The sequence below is a fragment of the Vanessa cardui genome, chromosome 10 (genome assembly GCF_905220365.1).
Source record: "Vanessa cardui chromosome 10, ilVanCard2.1, whole genome shotgun sequence".
Lineage (NCBI taxonomy): Eukaryota > Metazoa > Arthropoda > Insecta > Lepidoptera > Nymphalidae > Vanessa > Vanessa cardui.
In genome coordinates, this window is record NC_061132.1 from 7,158,560 (window position 1) to 7,177,349 (window position 18,790).

At 34.0% G+C, this 18,790-nt stretch overlaps 1 protein-coding gene across 1 annotated transcript in view; it reads left to right on the plus strand.

Moving 5' to 3' along the window:
* The first annotated feature begins 9,935 nt into the window (after positions 1-9,935).
* Positions 9,936-18,790, plus strand: part of LOC124532854 — a 190,930-nt gene continuing 182,075 nt past the window's right edge. Inside the window, exon 1 of the mRNA XM_047107963.1 lies at positions 9,936-10,310. Coding sequence (XP_046963919.1) covers positions 10,170-10,310 — 141 coding nt within the window. The 5' untranslated portion in view covers positions 9,936-10,169. The remainder of the gene's footprint in view (positions 10,311-18,790) is intronic.

Below are 18,790 nucleotides of genomic sequence, written 5' to 3' on the forward strand. Positions count from 1 at the left end.
ATTAAGTCGTTGGTGAGAGGGCACCGACGTGACGGCGGAGGTGTCACGTTCGAGTATAGTTCGTGACGTTATTATTATTTTGTATATAAGTCTAAAATAAAAGCTAGCTAAGTTAGTCTTTATTAAATCAGCTATCTGAAGGCAAATATACCATCAAAATCGGTCCCGCCGTTCCAGAGATTAGCCGGAAAAATTTATTTTGGTATACCTATGTAACTTCTTCTGCCTGGCATTTATTAATCCCAGCTATATCCAGGGTCTGCCTTCCGACTAAGTCTACTCCACTTTGCACGGTCTTTAATATCATTCTGTGTCCATTGGCTCTCATGTCTTGCTTGACGACATCCAGCCATCGCTTCCTTGAGCGCCCGGGAGGCCTAATTCCAGGTACAAATATATCAAGGCACTTTCTCCCGACTATGTAATGGTATATATAACGTTTATACAACAACAACAACAACAACAGCCTTTATATTCCCACTGCTGGGCTAAAAGCCTCTTCTCCGTTTGAGGAGAAGGTTTGGAACATATTCCACCACGCTGTTCCAATGCGGGTTGGTGGAATACACATGTGGCAGAATTTCTATGAAATTTGTCACATGCAGGTTTCCTCACGATGTTTTCCTTCACCGCTGAGCACGAGATGAATTATAAAGACAAATTAAGCACATGAATCAACGGTGCTTGCCTGGGTTTGAACCCGCAATCATCGGTTAAGATGCACGCGTTCTAACCACTGGGCCATCTCGACTCAAACGTTTATACATATAACAGCATTTAGTGAAAAAAAGGTTAAAATCTGAAATCTTTATTATACACTTAAACCACGATGCTATAAATACCAATTGATTAAATATAATTTTTAAAAGCAATTTGAGAGACTTAACTCCCCATTACATTTCGTATTGGAGGGCGAGTTGGCTCATTTTTCTCCCGGAGAAATGTAATTGCCATTCGATGGGAAAATTCCTGTCACCATTCCGAGCGGTCTTGATTTGTGCGGTAATTATTTTTAGATTTAGGTTTTCGACAAATTTAGAATTCATCCTTTTTTAATTATTAAACAAAATAAGTGAAAACGATGTTTTTTTTTTACATCAATTATATACGAATACTAGTTGTTCGTCCATACTTTGTGATACATAAATTATAGATTTTAATACGATTCTTTATGGTATATCTTGGCGGACGAGCATATGGGCCACCTGATGGTAAGTGGTCACCATCACCCATAGACAATGACGCTGTAAGAAATATTGACTATTCTTTACATCGTCAATGTGCCACCAACCTTGAGAACTAAGATGTTATGTCCCTTGTGCCTGTAGTTACACTGGCTCACTCACCCTTCAAACCGGAACACAACAATACTGAATACTGTTATTTAGCGGAAGAATAACTGATGAGTGGGTGGTACCTACCCAGACGGGCTATCACAAAGCCCTACCACCAAATACACGTACGCACGCACGCACGTACAATACATGTACGAATATTTATAATTATATATTTTTTTTTTATATTGCACTTTAGTATTATATTTTAAATATACGTTTTAGAAACAAAAAATTATAAAACCTTTATATCACATAATCATATTATATTTGATATGAGAATTTAAGTGATTATAATAGTCTTAATCTCTGAATCTTAATCTCTTCTCATTACTATAAAAATATATATATTTTTAATGAGAAATAATATAATTACTTGCATCCAAGTTTCTCATAGGATTCGCCATTTAAAAGCAAGACTCTTATTATTTATACGAGCTATATATTTTGCATTTTCTAGAATCTTTTTTCGGGGACATCTTAAACGCAAACAACGGATTCTGTAAACAATGTAGAATGCACGTATAAACTGTAATGCTGCGTTTACACTTGAGAATTTTTTTATGCAACTTTTGAAAGACATTTCGAATAATCTCGAATATAAAAATAAGTAGAAATTTTATAAAATATAACATTATTATAACTTTTCATTTTGTGACGCTTTGCTAGTTAGCTCACAAGCTATCGTCATTTCTAACGATGTAGTGAATGAATGAACGAATGAATGAATATCGAATGATTTTTGCTAGTAAATATTTACTATTGCCTGTAGACATTGGCTTTGTAAGTAATGTCAAACTGGAACAAAAAAAAATAATAATACGAATACTAGATCGGTATCAACCGATCGGTTGATACCTACGCTTAGACGCTTTAGTTCGAAATTTGAAATTCTACTCATAAAAGCAACAGCCATTTAAAAAAACACAAAGAGAGAGACGCACACACATACACACAGAGAAACACACACACGTAAACATATAAAGTACATAATTAAAAGAACACGAATGAATGTCTGGTTAACATTTAGGTAATTGTAGATGGATAATCATTTACTATGAACTGCATATACAAAGTTCGTACGCTATTGCACACATGTAAAGAAAATATATCAAAATATCGGATATCATAACTGCGCGCATTCCAATTTCAGCGAATTTGAATATTATCATAACAAATTCGCTGTATAATTTGTAACCTACACATTTCATTCGTTTCACACAAGTGGAATGCTCAATTAAGTTTCGGATTATATTTCTGGATAGGTACCACCCACTCATCAAATTTTCTACCGCCAAACAACCGTACTTGTTATTGATGTGTTCCCGTTTGAAGGGTGAGTTAGCCAGTATAACTACAGGCACAAGGGACATAACATCTTAGTTCCCAAGGTTGGTGTCGTATTGACGATGAAAGGAATGGTTAGTGTTTCTTACTGCGCCATTGTCTATGGTTGTGACCACCAGATGGCCCATATGCTCGTCCGTCAACCTATTATTAAAATATATATAAATATAACTGGTTGAGTAATTTTACGCTATAGAAAAAATTACGCAAACGTCTTGCCAAGGACTTGTTCCAAATTCAAAATTACTCTTCTAGATTTATACAATGCTGCGACATATGAAAAACAGATGAACAACCGACGGAAACCGTAAACAATGCACGTATAAAGTAAAGGAGGTCGTGTTTACACTTGAGAAGGTTTTTTGCAACATCGGCAAGTTGTTACATTTAAAAACTTCACGGATTCGACGTTGCTTGCAAACAGATTAAATAACGTTTACTCAGTGAAAGATTTTATCTAAACTATTTTATTTTTAGGAATACCAACCAAAGAAATCTTGTTATTTCTTGATATATAAAACTTATAGCAGAAGGTATATATAATTAACACTTTTGATAATTTTAAATGTGTTGAATTAAGTGTTAAGTTACCACCGATTCAGAGTATATTCCACCTAGAAGAACTAGCAAGTAACTCGGTATCGACGTGATAAGTATGAATGTAGTCTATACTAAAAAATCCTATTACAGTTGCATTACATTAAGAGCCCACTGATGGGCTAAGGCCTCTTCTCCCTTTGATAAGGCTTGAAGCATATTCCATTAAATATCCAATGCGGGTTGGTGGATCACATGTGACAGATTGTCGTTGAAATTAGTCACGTGTAGGTTTCCTCACGACGTTTTCCTTCACCGCCGAGCATGATATGAATTACAAACACAAATTAAGCACATGAAAATTCAGTGATGCTTGCCTGGGTTTGAACTCGGCCGTTGAATCGGGTCATCCCGGCTAAAATATTCTTCAGTTAATAGTCGTTTATTTTTATACCGGATATGAAATGATTTAATTGCTTGAAAGAGTAACAACGAGTGGTTTTCCGATTCCTGTCGTGAAATTTATTTTACGAGCCGGTCGTGGCATTTAATTTAATTTTAAGCCGTAAAATTACATAAGAGCAAACTTGAATAAAGTATTTATTTTATTTTAAGCAAATTAATTGAATAAGAAGGCTTGGGATGGGCCACCATTGGTCACAACGCATGTATGTTTGGTAAGATAATTGTTGAGTGTAGGTTCATATCTGAATGATAACCATTGAATTTCAAGTGCTTAATTCATTTTGTACTAGACTGTGAAGAAAAAAAATATCATGAGGAAACCAGATGTGTCGAGTTTCAATGAGTCTACACATGAGGTACACGCGTGTTTCCAAAAACTCAACAACAACAACAAAAATGGCCTGTAAATTTCCCACGGCTGGGCTAAGGCCTCATCTCCCTATGAGGAGAGGGTTTGGAACATTCCAATGCGGGCGTTCCCTCAGTTGCAGAATTTCTATGAAATTACTAACATGCATCCTTACGATGTTTTCCTTCACGGAGCACGAAATGAATTATAAACACAGATTAAAGCACATGAATATTCAGTGGTGCCTGGTTTTGAACCCGCAATCATCAGTTGAGATACACGCGTTTTAACCACTGGGCGATCTCGGCTCTCGAAAAAAAACTCGCATTGGTGAAATTAGATCGAAACTCTCTCAAAGGGAGAAGCCCTAGCCCAGACATACATTCACAGCCTGTAAAAGTACTCTGCTAAAATACGGGTAATCAAGTATATATAACAGCCCGTAATTGTTCCATTACTGGACAAAGGCCCTCTGTTCTTTTAAGATGCTTATCTCAATACGTTGCCTCAATGTGGATGGATAATCTATATTATTACATCTATATTAATAATATCGTGCAGCTCTACGATAGACCCGATCGAAACTTATACACAATTATAGATCGTTAAAATATAATTTTATCGTCAACATTTTATTTATCTGTAAAAAATCAGACGAATTAATAACCTCCCTTTTTGAAAATTCATATAATCGATATATTTTGTTATTAAATCCATAAAATTCAATGTTTAATTTCAACGGGTGGCCATGTTTGGCGTTAACAGGTGCGTTCAGAAAGTGTGTTCCAAATAATAAATTCGTGTATTATAATTGTGTTATTTGGAATCGTAAGTATATAGCCTAACCAGTATTTATTTCGTTCTATTTATTTGAACCGAATAATGCTGTGTTTTTATTTATACCTTTATATAATTTCTATTTCGTGATATTATTTACTATCTACATATATGGGTTAATAAATATTTTTGATTTTGTTTCTTTTTGAGACACATCTTGAATAGAAAGTACATGCATGTTCTACAATATTATTTTTTAAGACGTACGTCCCAAATATTTGTTTTGTGAAAAATATTTAGCTACGAGAAAACGTAAACAACTTTTGTCTCAAGGTTCGGTATATGTACTGCCTTTATATGTATGGGTATTCTGTAAAAATAGACTCGAAAATAACATTGAATATATGATATGCGATATTGATCATAATAATTAATAAATTTATAGGAGTCATGTATCAAAATGGCATATCATCTTAAGCAGGTTATCAATATTGACGACTGAGATATGAAATGAATTCTTACGGAATTGGACATATGACATCAATTCGATGCGACCGGACAGAGATCATGCTCAGAAACGGTTACTGTGCTTACAGGAAAGGAGTGTATTACTGCCTTGTCGGACTGCAACTAAAAATTACTCGACTGTAAACCCCCAATAATTAAACCGACTTGGTATTTGAATCGGGGATGTTATCAAATTGGTGCTATGTATTTTTATCATAGAGCATTTCCCTGGCATTACAGTAACATGAAAGCGATCCTGTGGCGCTCAAAAAGGGAATTTCACTGAATTATAAGAACTGCAGACTGATAATTCTATGTAGTTGCCAGAAGTTTAGGAACTCTTAGTGTTAATATTACCACAAACATAAAGTGGTTGATCTTAGGGCTACACTATCTCTGATTGTATCTGATTGGCTTTCCACTCAATTATAGTATTACAGAGAGTAAGGGAATAGCGTTTGGGACACAGGCTCATGCTACTTCAGGCGTTTGTACTCATAGAATAAGTACGTACAACTTGTAACTTTATTCATAAGTTATGGTGCATGTAGGTAAATTATTTGGTATTAGTTCCTACAAATTAAATTAAATAAGTAAATAGACGTGTGGGTCAGCATCATTAGAATACTTGTGCTAAAAGTCTATATAATTGTGCTCATTTAGAGCGTTATAATATACTTATCATACAACTATTTCACGAAGAGAAAGCCGCCTCAATCGAACCCAATAGCCTAATATAATTAAAAGTTCAATAGAGGTATAGATTATTTGGTTCGTTGCCATATAATAAGAACCAATCTATAACCTTAACTCCTATTATAATAACAAATATATAATACGATAGACAAAAACTTTTTTATTCGTAAAGGAGGCGGAAATTAAATCATAAAAAGAAAAGTCAAAGAAACTTTCGGAAATAAAACGAAAAGGAGAAATTTTACGAGTTTTTGACAATGTTATTAGAAAGGAAAATCTGTTTATTGCGCTCACGTAACATAATTATTATTATTAACACGTGTCGATTCGATAAGAGGGCGAGTAACTAGAATATACAATAAGCTCCCGCCCGCGGCTTCTGCTGCTTGTGTGAGGGGGTTGTTTCGTTTGTGATTTTTGTTATCTTTACTAATATACTATATAAATAATAAACAAATAAATAAATTTGAGACAACATCACATACATTACCCTGATCCCAATGTAAGCAGCTGAAGCAATTGTGTTATGGAAATCAGAAGTAACGACGTTACCACAAACACCCAAACCCAAGACAATATAGAAAACTAATGGTAATCTACATCGACTCGGTCGGGAATCGAACCCGGGACCTCAGAGTGGCGTACCCATGAAAACCGGTGTACACACCTCTCGACCACGGAGGTCGTCAATATAGTATATTTAATACATTCCCATTTATAATGTTCGTTATAATTTTATAGAGATTTTAAAAAATGAATAAATTAAAATGTATTATTTGTGTAAGTTATCATCAGTTTTAATGTATGTACCCTCCCGTGCCTCGGAAAATTCGTAAATGGTCCTGCGTCTGAACTCATTCTGGTTCCGTCGGATTGGCCGTCCTATCCCATTATGAGATTGAGAAAACAGACAGCTCATTCGTGTTTGCGTACACACTTGTACAACCTGCCATAAGACTTCCATAACTAGTTTCACTTAAGATGGACAACAATAACAATAATCATAATCAGTACAATATGAGATTAAACAAATATGGAATTTTATCAAATGTTAATCATTATCAAAGAGCGTACGTAACATTCTTCATAATTCGCTCTCAACTTTTGTCATTAAAAACACTTAAGCCGTATTATATTAATAGTCCAGGAATTTTAGCACCAAAAATCGGTCCGCTCTGCATAAAATCCTTCTACGTGATTTTTCGATTGGATTATGTCGGAGGGTGCCCCCCAAGTATAAAAATGAGTTTCTGTCGCCCGAAACTGCGAGCGTTACCCGCCATCTTGGAAAACGTTTTTTTTGCATATCTCGGAAACGGTAAGTTTTACGTTACCGTTTATAATTAACCTCCATGCTTGGCGATGCAATCTCTGTGTAGTGTATATTTTTTTACGCTCCGACGTTTTACCCTCCGACATAATCCAATCGATAAATCACGTAGAAGGATTTTATGCAGAGCGGATATCTAAAAATCTTGGACTATAAAATTCGTAAACGAAACGACGGACGTTTGACAATTAGAGTCCTTGACTTACGCCTTTTCAAGTTACGTTGAATAATATTTTGACACTATTCTACATGCATATGTCAATTGTTTCGATTACCTGCATACGGAATTGGCAAAAAGAAAAAAACGGAGTAATCTAATATGTGACTTACGTCGTTTCGATTTATGTCGCCTATTTCGATACCCTCAACAACAATAACAACAACAGCCTGTAAATTTCCCACTGCTGGGCCTCGTCTCCCTTTGAGGAGAAGGTTTGAAACATTTTCCACCACGCTGTTCCAACACGGGTTGGTGGAATACATATGTGGCAGAATTTCTATGAAATTAGACACATGCAGGTTTATCACCGAGCGCATATGAATTATAAACACAAATTTAGCACATAAATATTTAGTGGTGCTTGCTGAGATTTGAACCCGCAATCATCGGATAAGATGCACGCGTTTTAACCACTGGCCCATCTCGCCCTACCCTATCTCGACGATACCCTATCATGCCCTAAGTACGAGGACCGCCTGTATTTGAAAGTTACATTCGTTGCTATATCACAGTTATTAACGAGATCAATAAATACCTACCGCTTTGTTGCTGTCGGCCCCTCAATCGTCAGCCGTTTGCACTCGACACTGAGGCGCCATTCGTGTCGACTAGTGACGCTCGTGTTATGTATCGATATTTTTATTTTGAGTTATTTTACATCGTCGATTGGTTTAAATCGATTTTATAATATGCAAACAATTTAATTATTGTAATAATTATAATATAATATACTATAACAGGCGACTAAGATATATGAGCTTATGTTTTTGAACGCAAAGAAACTTCGTAGTATTTGGTAATTAATGATTACTAATTACTTACGTATCTCCTACTAAGCTGAATTAAAAAAATACTATACAGAGACTGCATCGCGAAGCATAGAGGTTAATTATAAAATCAAATTTAGCATAAAAAACCTTGGGGGTGCTATCCGAGGTTTGAACCCGCAATCCTCGAGACGTGTAAACTTACCAGTGGAAAACCTCGGCTTGCATAAAAGTATACTTATTTAGTATGTGTTATAACGATGTTTTTAAATATAATAAAGGATAAAACAGATTAAAATGAAATACTATTATTCGCTGCACTAATATAATTTTAAATATCGATAACTGATTCTTATATCCCATCATTAGTTTAAGAACTCGAAATTTATTTAAAACATTATTCATTTGCGGATCTCACTTGGTGAATTCAAGATTTAAAAGCAATTCTATGTCTTTTTTTGCTTTTTCAATATGATAACTTACAATTATTATTTATAGAAGTGAAGTAAAAAAAAGAAAAGTAAAAGTAACAGCCCGTAAATAACCCACTGCTGGGCTAAGGCCTCCCCTCCCATTAAGGAGAAGGTTTGGAAGATATTCCTCCACGCTGTTCCAATGCGGTTTGGTGGAATGCACATGTGGCAGAATTTCGATCAAATTAGACACATGCAGGTTTACTCACGATTCCTCCAATTAAGCACATACATATATATAGTGTTGCTTGCCTGGGTTTGAACCCAAAATCATCAGTTAAGATGCACGCATTCTAACCACTGGGCCATCTCAGCTCTCATTAATAGAAAATTGAATATAATTCCTATTAATATTCATATATTTGAACAAGTTAGTAGCTTACAAAATTATTTCTTAATACCAATAGCATATTGATTAAAGGGATAGGGATGTAGAAACTGGCAAGTTAGACCCTAACCATTGGGATAGATTCGTTCTCACTAGTACAAGTCTTAAGCTTATTTAGAGGGGTAAATAGAAATATTAGTTATTCATTAAAAAGCATTGCTACTGTTCTCCTTCTTAAAAAAAAAAAAATGTAAATAAATTTTTTACTACCATTGGCTAATTTTAAGGGTCGCGCTAGTAACACTTCCTGTGTATCCCGACAAGAAATACTAATCACTAACAGTATATACATAGAGTTCATAGTCCAATATCGAACGCGTAAAGCATTTTGTTCAGCGTCTGAATTTTCTTATTCTATCCTCGAAATTGAGATACAAGATCCATTAATATTATTTGACAATCAAAATGAATGATTCATAAACATTTTGAATGAAACATCACTGGGCGAGTAATAAATAGAAAGGTCAGTAAAAACGTTACAAATTTTTCTCATTTAAAACCTTGTAACAAAAAAGTCAAGTAAAAAACACAATAAGGGATTCGATTGGTGGTAGGGCTTTATGCAAGCCCTTTTGGTTAGGTACCATTTACTCATAAAATATTCTACCACCAAACAACAGTACTAAAGGAGTAAAAAACGTAGGGAATACTGATTAGCACTAATGGTAAAAAATTACTGCTTTTAAACGCTTAACATATATATTATTTTTGTTTCAGAATCAAGACAACACTATAAAGGAAGGAAGTGAACGTAAAGTGAATCAAAAAGTGATAAATCAGTGCATTAATTAAAATAAAAAATTAGTAAAATTAAATCTTAAAATCGATAATATTGAATTCGTTTATTATACTAGAATAGTACTGTATACAATATTTTATCAAGTACGAATATAAGTTTCAATACATTATGTACCTTGAAAAATGTATCTCAAGTAGGAAAAGTATCATAATATATATTTTAGTGTAAAATATTCGAACGATGAAACTCAGTGTAAGTGCGTACCGCGCACACGCCGCTGCGCATAAGAAAATCTTGACATCGTCCTATCAACAGCACTATGGCAGTACCGCGGCGCCGCCTACTTGCAACCCTTTGCAGCCACCTAACTTCACACCACAGGTAAGTCAAAAGTAATATATTTTATAACGATTGTTAATTATTCGTCATTGTTTTGGGTGTTATAGTATACTTTTTATATACCTCTTTTTTAATAATATTGATAAGCGAACGAGTGAATGATATCAATCGCCCACAGACACAAATATTAATTAAAAATATTATCCCTTTCTTATACAAACACAGCTCAAAAAATCTTTTATTTTTAATTATTGAAATTCAAATAGTAGTAGTAATAGTAGAAGTAATGTCTATGGTAATACTTACCGTATTACCATAGACATTACTTCTATAAGAAAAATAAAACACCCTTTTATACACAATGCGTCACTAACCTTGGAAACTGAAATTTTATATTTTCCCGATACAAGTGGTGTGTTTCAATAACACATTATGTGTTGTATTGAGTGGATCACACGATACTGTAAACAATATTGTTCCGAACACTTCCTAGTTACTAGCGACCGTTAAAAATTCTCTCAGGATGCAGATCGTATGCAATCAAAAGCATACCGACCTCCGTTTTTTCGGAGCCACATATTACGGATGCTTGTAGCCGAGGCCTTATACCGCATGTTATTGGCTATGCGATGCCTCATAAAGTACAAAAGAGACATGACCAAACGCAAATCAACTAAAAAATTAATACATTGACATATTCTTTTATGATATTGTTATTTCATTTTTAAAGACTTAAAATACTATATACATATTAATTATTACATTGGCGATAAAAATAAATTAAAAAAATTAAACAAAATAAAGTCCAACAAAAAATATTAAACTAGAAGTAATACTTCCATATTTATGAAGTTTCAAAGCTACGACGAGTATACAAAAAGACTTACTTTGAGTTCACTTTATATGAGAATGTTCGCTCCAATTTAAATTTTAAAAAAAAATATTTGAAACACCATCAACCTAATCACAAACACAATGCAATCAGAAGCACACGGAACGATGCAGTGTGATACACCACTACATGTATTTACAGCACTACTGCATAACAAAAAAGCTAATAAATGATTAAAACTTCCCATTTTTTTATATCTTTTCGATTCTTTTACTCTGCTTTACTTTGCTACTTAAGTTACTTACTTTACTTTACTTTATCCAAATAGCCTCTTATTACTGTTACTACTAAGTTTGTTCACAAGTCTCGTGAACAAGACATTCGTAGATAATGTCGAAGTATCGAGCTTCATGAAATAAAAAAACACATGCTAAATATCCCGTCTTAAATAACTGTAATAAAAATAACCATGTCAATTTAAAATCTTAAATAGTTTTATTCGAAATCAAAACTGATTAGCAATGTAGTTTCCACCGAAAAGAACCGGCAATAATCTCAATGGATACTATATCTATATATACAAGTATATCTATGTATGAGATATATTGCATAAATTAAATAAAGTAGAGCATCATATCGCCAAAAGTCCGGAAAATGCATCCAGGTAACAATTTTCCGATCATATGGATATTTCAATATTCAACAAGCCGTATAAACTCCAAACATATACAACCTTATCCAACGCGAGCTTTCGCGACTTTCATGAAACATACCTTTTGTTCCGGAGTTGTTTTCGAGAACTGTCCATTTCTCTTTATTGAATTTCATCGGATATCATGAGTCGGAAATTTCTTCCGAGTAAATAGTAGATTTGATAGATTTTTCGGATAAGTTTATCAAAGTTTGGACAAATGTGCCTTTATCGATGTGATTTCAGGGGAAGAATTTGTGGTTTTATTAACCGACGTAAAAAAAAAGGAGTTTCGCAGTTCGATTGTTTGTATGTATGTTTGTCCGCGATTATCTCACGTTTGGCTAAAGCTATTTGGATGCGGTTTTCAGAAAAGTATTTGTTACATTCGGGAAAAGGTTTTAGTGCTTTAACCGACTCGAAAAAAAGGAGGTTCTTAGTTTGACCCATAATTATAAATAATTTATACCATTATGTGGCAAATTATGTATACACATATAATAAGAGCGCATATAATATTAATATGTTTAAGATATTAAGTAGAATGATTTCATTTCAAGTAATAAATTTAATTAACGAAATTGTAAGAAAATCTGGAAAAACTACTCGTGCTAATAAAATCTTTTGACATTTTCATGAGCGTCAACTAAATCTTGAACTATATTCCAAATCTTTAACTATATAGGAGTACATAGTAGTAGCATATTAAATATTCATATCGGTAATATTCCTATTGATATGTAAGAGTATCGTAGCGGATGAATAAGGAGTAAATGTAAAATCAACCAAACGGATATATATTTACTTGAATCCGTGCAAGCCTGCCTGGGTCGTTATTCGCTCGTCATCACTTATTTTACATTGTAGCAACACCGGCTGTATAACTATATACATAAAAATACACAACGTCAAGTAAACGGTTACATATATAATTTTCAACAAAACCGGTTTACAATTCGTATAGTTTAACTTTTTGCAAACGAATCATTTTAATTCATGCAATCAAATCTACAATCGAAATTCAAAAAAGAAAAAAAAAATGTTTGAATTTGGATTGTGTAAATTTATTAGACTTCAAACCAAAAAGTTTTTATTGCGTTTTTAAAAATGTATGACCGAATATGTCACAATATGCAAGTTGGAAGTAATACAAACTTCGGTTCAGTAAAAATATACAAATCGGCTAATTAAAATAATATAGTAATAATAGGATACACAATATCTTAGTTACCAAAGTGAACTGCTCACATATTTAATATACAAAAAGTTATATACGTAAGTGAATAAGAGTGATCATATATGTGTCATACTAAGCAGGCAAGTTAAGCCCTTTTTGGCAAAGGCATCAAAAAGATGGATTTGAAGTTTAATCTACCATGACTGCTGTGGATTAGGGGTCATATGTACACGTACTCATTTATCAGCTTTCTTCACAATATTTTGGTAAGTAGGCTGAGTAATGTTTCTACACTGCTGACACCATTACAAATAGCTATAATTTAGAAGTGTCAAGTTTTAAATTAACTACAAGATCACTTCAATTTAGCTCAGAAGAAAATAAAATAAAGTTTACCGAGTATTTTAGTAAAAAATATTCTACTTTTCTAGTCTATATTTAAAAGTAAAGGAACGTTACACTAAAGAGTGGTTATGTCACTTCTAGGCTAATAAATACTTTGGTTTTGTTTTGAAGAAATGGTAGAGCTTATTCCACTACGCTGCTACAATGTGGATTGGTGGAAAAATGTGCATTTTCATCTGATCCATGACGGATTTTCTTAATGTAAACTTCACCACTGATATCAAAACAATATGAGCATGAAAATTCAGCGTCGCTTTCTCGGTTTCCCACTATTTACAGTTGATGTACTGAAAACCTTTTATGATAATAAAATCGGAATTGAGTCTTCAAAGAGCAAGTAAACAAACCTCCCTGAATATTATGAATATTAAACTAAAATTAACATTTTGGTAAAACCATATATTTCATAAGTATCGAATCCGCAAGTTTATTTAATTCCTCTCGCCTCCGATCAAATGTAAATAATATACAAATAAGTCTTATATACTCTGCGGTATAACAAAAGAACCTTTAGTTTGTATTCAAAGAGAAAGTTCTAGTGAAATATAAATGAAAGTGATTTGAATATTTCATATTCATGAATAATAATCCTCCTTTCAGGAATCCATTAATTCATCGTTTTATATTTTTTATGTCTTCTTCAATAAATATAATACATAGATGTTCCATTTCCAGGAATACATAGCCTTACGGAGTTATAGATAGATGGGCTATGAAATATAGATGCAGGCAGTGGTTTATACTTCTTACAGTAACTATAGCCAGTAGTGGACATCATCGCTAACTATCTGATGGATCATTTCGCAATCCACATCCCTATGAGAGAAATGCAGATTTTTTAAGAATCTTGGAATTAACTAAGCTCCATTTACATAAAATAGACTACAGTTTTTTAATTCATTCCTCAAATTGGATATGAATAAAAAATGGAAACGTCAATAACGTAACGGGCTATCAAGCGATTTGAAAAGTCGCAGATCGATCCTGTCCCCTCGGGCTATAACCTTCCCCACACTTAACATAAGTGATAAGCTTAAAAGGAAAAAAGGAAATATAAGTAATTTTTTTTTATTAATAAGTTGCATTTTTAAAATATATAGTAATACGATTAAAACGATTAGTCGGCTAAATCGTACCGATAGCGTTGTTTTATAAAAAAAGCCTTTTTAAGGATGTAGAGTAAACGTATCGAACTGATATCTCTGTCTCAGCAAGGTAAAATATGAAAGTTTACTTTACATATTCAATAATTATTGTAGATCTTGTTATAGTCGAAATATTTAAGTTACAGTAAAAAGTGGTACGACATACCCGACTCTCCCCTATATATATGTATATGTATGAAGTTTTATAATTTCTCGTGTGTATGCCCTCGGGTTAAGCTTGTAATTTCTAAAGTGACTTATGTCCATGTCGTATTATAATGTTAAAACCTACGTCAATCATTTCTGTTCATCATTTATTTAAGTATCAATCTGGTGCAAAATATATCTTCGAAACTTCTAGAAGGATTTCCACTTCGTCCGAATAGCGGATATTACAAACTTTTGTTTGCCAACTGCTATCTTCGTGAACTGTGAGGGAAATAAATAAAATAATCTAGACGATATTTCAGTTATATTTTGGATCGGTTAGCAATAAGTTTACCTACAAATGTATCTTATAGGCTGCAATTGATAAAACATGTTTTATTATGATTTAGGACTAACTTGACATGCAACAAATAAAACACCAACAACAGCCTGTAAATTAACCACTGCTGGTTGCTGTTGTTTGGAACGTATTCCCCCACTGCTGTTCCAATGCAGATTGGTGGAATACACATGTGCCAGAATTTTTATGAAATTAGACACATACAGGTTTACTCACGATGTTTTCCTTCACCGCCGAACACGAGATGAATTATGAACACAAATTAAGCACATGCATGTTCAGTTGTGCTTGGCTGGGTTCGAACCCGCAATAATCGGTTAAGATGCACGCGTTCTTACCATTGGGCCATCTCCTGACATATCCTTTATCACATTAAAATAACAAACAAAAACAAATGTTAAGTGTGTACGTGCATTTATTTAAATATCTGCGAAGGAAATCGTTGTGACGAGTCAAAATAAAAACATACTTTATTAAAGTAGGCAAGCACTTTTGAATCGCTATTTTACAAGATTTGATGCAAAGTTACCATCCGTTCGGCATGCAGATTCTACCAGGACAACAGACGAATAGGAAATTGTTTACTTCGTTCGCTTGCACTTTCTGCTTACGGCAAATCGGTCACAACCGGAAAAAGTTCAAACGAATTCCAACGGCTTGACGTACTTTCCGAGGCACGAGAATATATACCCTCCTGACTTAGACTCCGGGTTGCTATTAAGAAGTACTCCACGAGAAAACCCAATTTTTTTTATCGGTTCCAATATGTTATAGATACTAGGTGTTTGTGTGTGCAAAGTCTTCTAAGTTTTTTTTATGGCAAAATAAGTGGCAAACGAGCAGGAGGCTCACCTGATGGAAAGTGACTACCACCGCCCATGGACATCTGCAACACCAGGGGGCTTGCAGGTGCGTTGCCGGCCTTTAAGAAAGGAGTACGCTCTTTTCTTGAAGGTTTTCTCATGTCGTATCGGTTCGAAAAAACCGCTGGCGAAAGCTGCTTCAAGTATATACACTAGGTGTTGTTGTGTTTTGGTTAAAAGTGTTTCAGTCACCGTCATTACAGGAACGAGGGACGTAACTACTGAGTCCCTTATATTGGGTATATAAATATTGGCAAATAATTCGGCGGTTAAAGAAAATATCGTGAGTAAATCCACATGTGTCTAATTTCATACAAATACTGCCACATGTGTATTCCACTAGGCCGCATTGCAACAGCGTAGTGGAATATGTTCCAAAACCTTCTCCTCAAAGGGACAAGAGGCTTTAGAAGAGCAGTGATGCATGTATGTTGATGTAAATATTTTTATAGATCAAAACTTTCAACGAGTTATAAATTAAAAACCAACGGAACCAACAAATATGTTACCTTTTCCAATTGTAAGAAATACCACCAATAGAATCCCTTTCAAATAGGAATTATTAAAATCCCAAACAATGCTGGTGATACGTGACTTTCCAATGCATTATCTGAAGAGGTCTTTGGCCTCACCCCTTTGGCGTCTGTAAAGCTTGCGATGGAACGCAATGACTCGATATATTGGTAATTTAACTTTTTAATTTAAACATAGTTGCGCGTTAGATGTGTGTACTTGTGACGTCACACTACCGAGCATTTAAATGAATTTTGTTTTAGTGATAAATCAAATAGCAGTGAGTTTATATAAAGTATATAAAAAATTATTTAGTTACTTAACTATATACTTAAACAAGGTCTGATTTTATGTCATGACTTTAAAGATTTTCCCATTCTTGGAAAAAGTCGAACGTATAAAGTTTAAATTTCCAAAATTATATTATGCATCCACATATTTTTTATGTTATTATATATTATATAAATGATATAAATTATATTTCGTTGCATTAGTTTAATCTATATTTTTAATATTATAAATGTGAAAGTAACTCTGTCTGTCTGTCTGTCGCGCCGAACCGTTGAACTGAATTTGATGAAATTTGGTATGAAGCAAATTTGAACTCCAAGAAACCACAAAGGCTACTTTTTGCCTGACTCATGACAACTAACACCCTAAATCGCGAGCGAAGCCGCGGGCGACTATTAGTATGTTTGTAAAACACCAATGAGTTCAGATAAACTTTTAATATAGAAAATGAATTATTCAAATCCGTACACCGCCTACCGAATTCTAGAATATTGTGTTATAAATAGGAAAAGGGTGTTTTGTATTGCAAACCGCTAAGCGCGGTAACAAAAACCACAATTCCACTTGGCGAGCTTCCAAGCTAGCCTGGCGGGACCGACTGTTTAATGTCAGCGTTTTATACTAGCAACTAGTTTATCTGCTTTACGATTATATATTTATATACAACTAGCTGCGCCCGCGAACTTGCACGTGTTTGAATTTAACACAAAAAAAATGTAGCCTAAGTTACTCCATATAACATCACTTATCTGCCCGTGAAAGTCCCGTCAAAATCGGTCCAACCGTTACAGAGATTAGCTGGAATAAACAGACAGACCGACAAAAATTGTAAAAAATATTATTTTGGTATATGTACCGTGTATACATACATATGCAATGAGTAAAAAAGTTCTATTTTAATATTACAAACAGACACTCCAATTTTATTATATGTATAGATTAGTTGCCAACCGCAGCTTCGTCTAGTTACGTACCACCCACTCATCAAATATTCTATCGCCAAACAACAGTACCCAATATTTTTGTATTCTGATTTGAAGGGTGAGTGAGTCAGTGTAGCTACAGGCACAGAGGATATATCATCTTCGTTCCCAAGCCTGGAGGCACATTGATTTTGTAAGCCATTGTCTATTTGACCACTTGCCTTCAGGTGGCTCATTTGCTCGTGCGCTTGCCTTTATTATAAAAGAAAATCATTTAGTGAATGCATAAAAAGTAGTCAACAACCATTCTTGGAATTCAAGCTTCATATTAATCGAATCAAATTAACTTAAGTAGCTAAAACCAATAAAAAAAAATTATCATTTCAAATTTAAATACGCAATAGTCCCATTATATGGCCATCCTTATCTCCTTAAGATTTCAAGGCTTGGAGCTGCTCCAATGCAAATTACTAAATAAATATATCGTATTAGACAGAACTTCATACAACAAATACAGGCTATCAAGGATGTTTTTCTTCATACCAAACCACGAATTAAAGTATACATATACTCACTTTCATCCTGGCATCATCGGCAAAAAGAGTGGTTTCATTTTATTTGAACACCATCGATACCAATATTCTAAACATGACGTAAACTCTTGGGATAGGATTCGAGTCCTTTCTCCTTCTCGTCCGAGTCCTTTATCCTATAAGGATTCGGGATCCTTAATCGTTGAAACCATTGAGATGGCAGTTTTTGCAAGAATCGTTCAGGCTGTAGGGTCGTGTCGATATAAGTCATCCCAAGTTGAGCTCTGCTTCCGGTTGGCGGATCCTTGGATCAAAGTCGATCAACTGCACCCTTCGTTTTGTGTATCAACATCTAAATGTGAATACATAATAATGCCTTGAAAAAAAAGTTGAAAGTACATTGATTTGATGATATTCAATAAGAAAATTAGGGTACAGGGGTAATACCAATAAGATTTTAAATTAACATGGTTATTTTTATTACTAAAGTTAGTCGTGAACAAGACATTCGTAGATAATGTCGAAATATCGAGCTCCACCGAATAAAAATAAAAAACATGGTATTTATCCCGAAATTAATAACTTTAGTAATACCATTAAGTTTTTTATGTTATTAAATAATAATAATAATATATCTCGTG